General features: G+C 34.9%; 1 protein-coding gene across 1 annotated transcript; it reads left to right on the top strand.

Annotated features, from left to right (window-relative positions):
- The first annotated feature begins 1101 nt into the window (after positions 1-1101).
- On the top strand, positions 1102-3342 carry LOC132060514 (glucan endo-1,3-beta-glucosidase 4-like). Its single transcript, XM_059453530.1, has 3 exons — positions 1102-1367; positions 2321-2569; positions 3157-3342. The coding sequence occupies exons 1-3, from the start codon at positions 1244-1246 to the stop codon at positions 3189-3191; spliced, it is 408 nt and encodes a 135-aa protein (XP_059309513.1). The 5' UTR covers positions 1102-1243; the 3' UTR covers positions 3192-3342.
- The last annotated feature ends 347 nt before the right edge of the window (positions 3343-3689 follow it).

Raw genomic sequence — 3689 nt, 5'->3', positions numbered from 1 at the left:
ACCATTATGATCTGTAACCACCAACTATCATCACCTGTAATATATAACTACTATCAGACATCACCACCACTAGCTTACCGACAACCATCATCATCAACCACAATCACTACCAACTATATATTCACTGGGTATGTTGTTGTTGTACTCCATCGGCTTCCATCGGTACTTGCTGCATTTGCACCCGCTATCAACTACCACCATCCACGTGACTATGACTACCATTATTGTCAATCCCCACAGTTAGTCACCGCCACTAGTCATCAATTTACAATCATCACCATCAACTATCATTACTAGAACCACCACTATCAACTACATTTATATAGCGTCACACACCGCTATTAGTCGCTACAATCACTATCTATCACCATCATCCACCATTATGATCTGTAACCACCAACTATCATCACCTGTAATATATAATTACTATCAGACATCACCACCACTAGCTCACCGACAACCATCATCATCAGCCACAATTACTACCAACTATATATCATCACCGGTCAGCACCCACAATCACTCACAATTAGCCACCATCACCATTACCCACCATTTTTCCTAGTATTAGTATTATTTTTTGAATTTTCATGTATTTCATATATTCAGATGTTGAGAAAACAAATGAACTTAATTCTTTAATAGTAATTCTCAATATAATATCTCAATATTGCGATATGTATTCAGGCTAAGATGTCTTGATCTTAATATTTAAATCCATACGTCTTATAACTTGTGAGGTGTTTTCTCGTCATGGCTGGCGATGTTTGATATTAAAGTATTAAGCAATTTCAATACATTTACGTGCTATATCTACTGTACTTATGATTGTAATTAATCTGTTAAATGCTTAAGGAGAATCAACCCATTACAATAGTCAATAGACAACTGGAAGAGAGGGGAATTTTCCACTTTTATCGCTTTATGTTTTCCTCTCGTGTCGGTGATCTTGATGCTGTAAAGATTATATGCTACAATCCCAATCTTTTAGTCCATTGACAACTATGACCCTTTATATACTAAATATACAAATCCTATAGCATGTGTTGATATCAGAAATATGGTACTGTATATAATAAATATGAGGGCAAACTAGACAATTTGAATAATGATTGCATACATTTTAAGTCACTATAGAACGATTTGAATAATTCGCACAATCAAAGGATTCAAAGTTTGCATGTGGTAGTTTCACCATCATACCCTTTACAAGAAGCTTCAAACTTCATAAATTGTAATAAGCATGTCAAGTTCCAGATGCAACAGAAATTTACATAAGAGATCATTGATGTGCAGGTCAATGTCATTTAATTTGATAAAGATTCTAGTTGCTTTACTCTTCTTCTCAATTGTTCCCTTAAAATCTGGTAAGTATTTGGTCTTTCTTCTTTCCATTTTGAAATATGTAATTGTTTAACTAGGAATTTTGCTTTCTATCTTGACTTGTTAATGACTACATCTAGCCAAGAATTGAATATAAATTGGCTGCAAATTTTTAGATCTACTGACCTGTTTTACCTACCAAGATTTGGCAATGGGATCTAATAGCCTAGCTAGTTCCACCCAAGAATGAAACAAATCACACTTTAATATCAATAATCAACTTCGTCTTAATTGGAATGTGAGTTAGAGTTATTTATCTCAATCTTTCGATTCGCTTTATTGGCCGGTTCTTTCAACGTATATAGGATATTCATCAAAACTGGACTATATATGAATCGTGTATTCGTTTTTTTTTTTTTTTTTTTTTGTGGGTGTGGGTGGGGGGCAGCCCCTTCAGTGTGTGGATGATTGATCATAGGTGGACTAATTGACTATATGAATCCTTTGTCTATGCTTTATTCAAGCTGCCCTCTTCAGTGTATAGAGGATTCATTATAGCTGGACTAATTGACAATATGAAACTTTTGCATTCATTTTATTCGGGCCGGGCCCCTCAAAGGTATAAAGGATTCACATAGTTAGACTACTTGACTATATGATCCTTTGTTTCTGCTTTGATCGGGCCGTCCCCCTTTAGTGTATAGAGGATTCATCATAGTTAGACTAATTTACTCATCGTTCAACTATCACAACCATCCTCTTTCATTAGGATCCGTTACGTTTTGCAAAAGCTCATTTAAATAAAGTCCCTATCTTTTTTTCGTTTAATCATCTGGTCTCGTATCCGAAATCTACTGGTCCAATTTATCAGTCCGTATAAAGGCAGTTTGAGAGCGTCCTTACCAGGAATTTCTCCATTCCCTAGGCTTCAACCCAAGGCCTCTGATTAAATGTTAAAGTCTTGGCTAATGAAATTTTGTCCTTTTGGTCTATGTAGAGGGACAGTTTCATGACTGGTGCATAGCAGATGAGCAGACACCAGATGATGAGCTGGTGCAAGCCCTCAACTGGGCATGTCAAAATGGGGCAGACTGCACTAAAATACAAGAAAACCAGCCATGCTACCTCCCAAATACTGCGAGGGAACATGCCTCTTATGCATTCAATAGTTACTACCAAAACTTGAAACAAAAAGGGGCTAGTTGCTACTTCAATTCTGCTGCTGTTTTAACTGCCCATGATCCAAGTAAGTTTCCAAGAAATCTACCTGCTATATTTTGGGGTAAAAATTTATCTAGCTAACCCGTGAATGCAAGATGTGCGTCTTTCGTACATATATTTAATCACTTAATCATGATTAGGTGATGTGTACTCTCACTTTAATTTTAATTAATAATAATGTTAAAATATTTAATTTGGTTTAAACACATAGTATGATTAAGTCTTTTACCATATTTTGAATAATATACACTGAATGCTCTAAGATGATATGCCTCAAAGTTAAGACTATAAAAGGGTAACGGCTTGAGCCTTAAGGAAATTCCTTGAGCCTTAAGGAAATTCCAACCATTTTAAAATTATAGTCAAAAGTCGAGGACCAAATATGAACATCTTTTCTTTAGAAAATTGAACATGTAGAGTCCACCCATTTCACGCTACAGCCCCATTAATGATAAGGACGAATATGGGATACTTTGTTGATGACAAGCGTATAAATAAATCAAAAATCTAACTGAGGAGAAAATTGAGCAATGTTGACCAAATTCGGACCGTTTCTCACTATAAAATGTTGCGAATGATTTGATTACTGATAATCATTTTCTATATTGACAGGCCATGATGCATGCAAGTTTGAGGTTATTCCTTGATCAAATCTTTTTTCCCAGATTAGAAGATTTAATTTAAATCTGTGCTTTTCTTGTTATTCCTTCTTTTAGTTTGTCTATTTATATGTTTTGATAATTACTTACGTAAACGTAATAAAAAATTTACTCCATGGAATGATGCGAGAATTTTCCTTTTCCTTTTCTTCATTTCCTTCTATTTTTACTTTCCCCTTTTCCCTACTATGGGAACTCTAATTTGTGAGAGAAAGAAAAAGGTTAACGGGGGAGAAATAAACTAAAGTAAACTAAATTAAAAGATCATACGGATAGTACAATTCGATATAATCCAGTAATTTATGTCCAAACTTTGCATATTTATTAAGAAATTCACTGGATACGTATATAGTAACAAACTTTACATTAAGCTCATAAACTTTAGCTTTTGGAAATGATTTACGACAGCGTGCATCGTTGGCACCTTTTACTTTATTAAGATCCAGCAAGTTGCTATTTCACTATATCATCCCAATTCCCATGCCC

Source organism: Lycium ferocissimum, chromosome 6 (genome assembly GCF_029784015.1).
Source record: "Lycium ferocissimum isolate CSIRO_LF1 chromosome 6, AGI_CSIRO_Lferr_CH_V1, whole genome shotgun sequence".
Taxonomy (NCBI): Eukaryota; Viridiplantae; Streptophyta; class Magnoliopsida; order Solanales; family Solanaceae; genus Lycium; species Lycium ferocissimum.
This window is presented reverse-complemented; position numbering and strand designations above follow the sequence as displayed.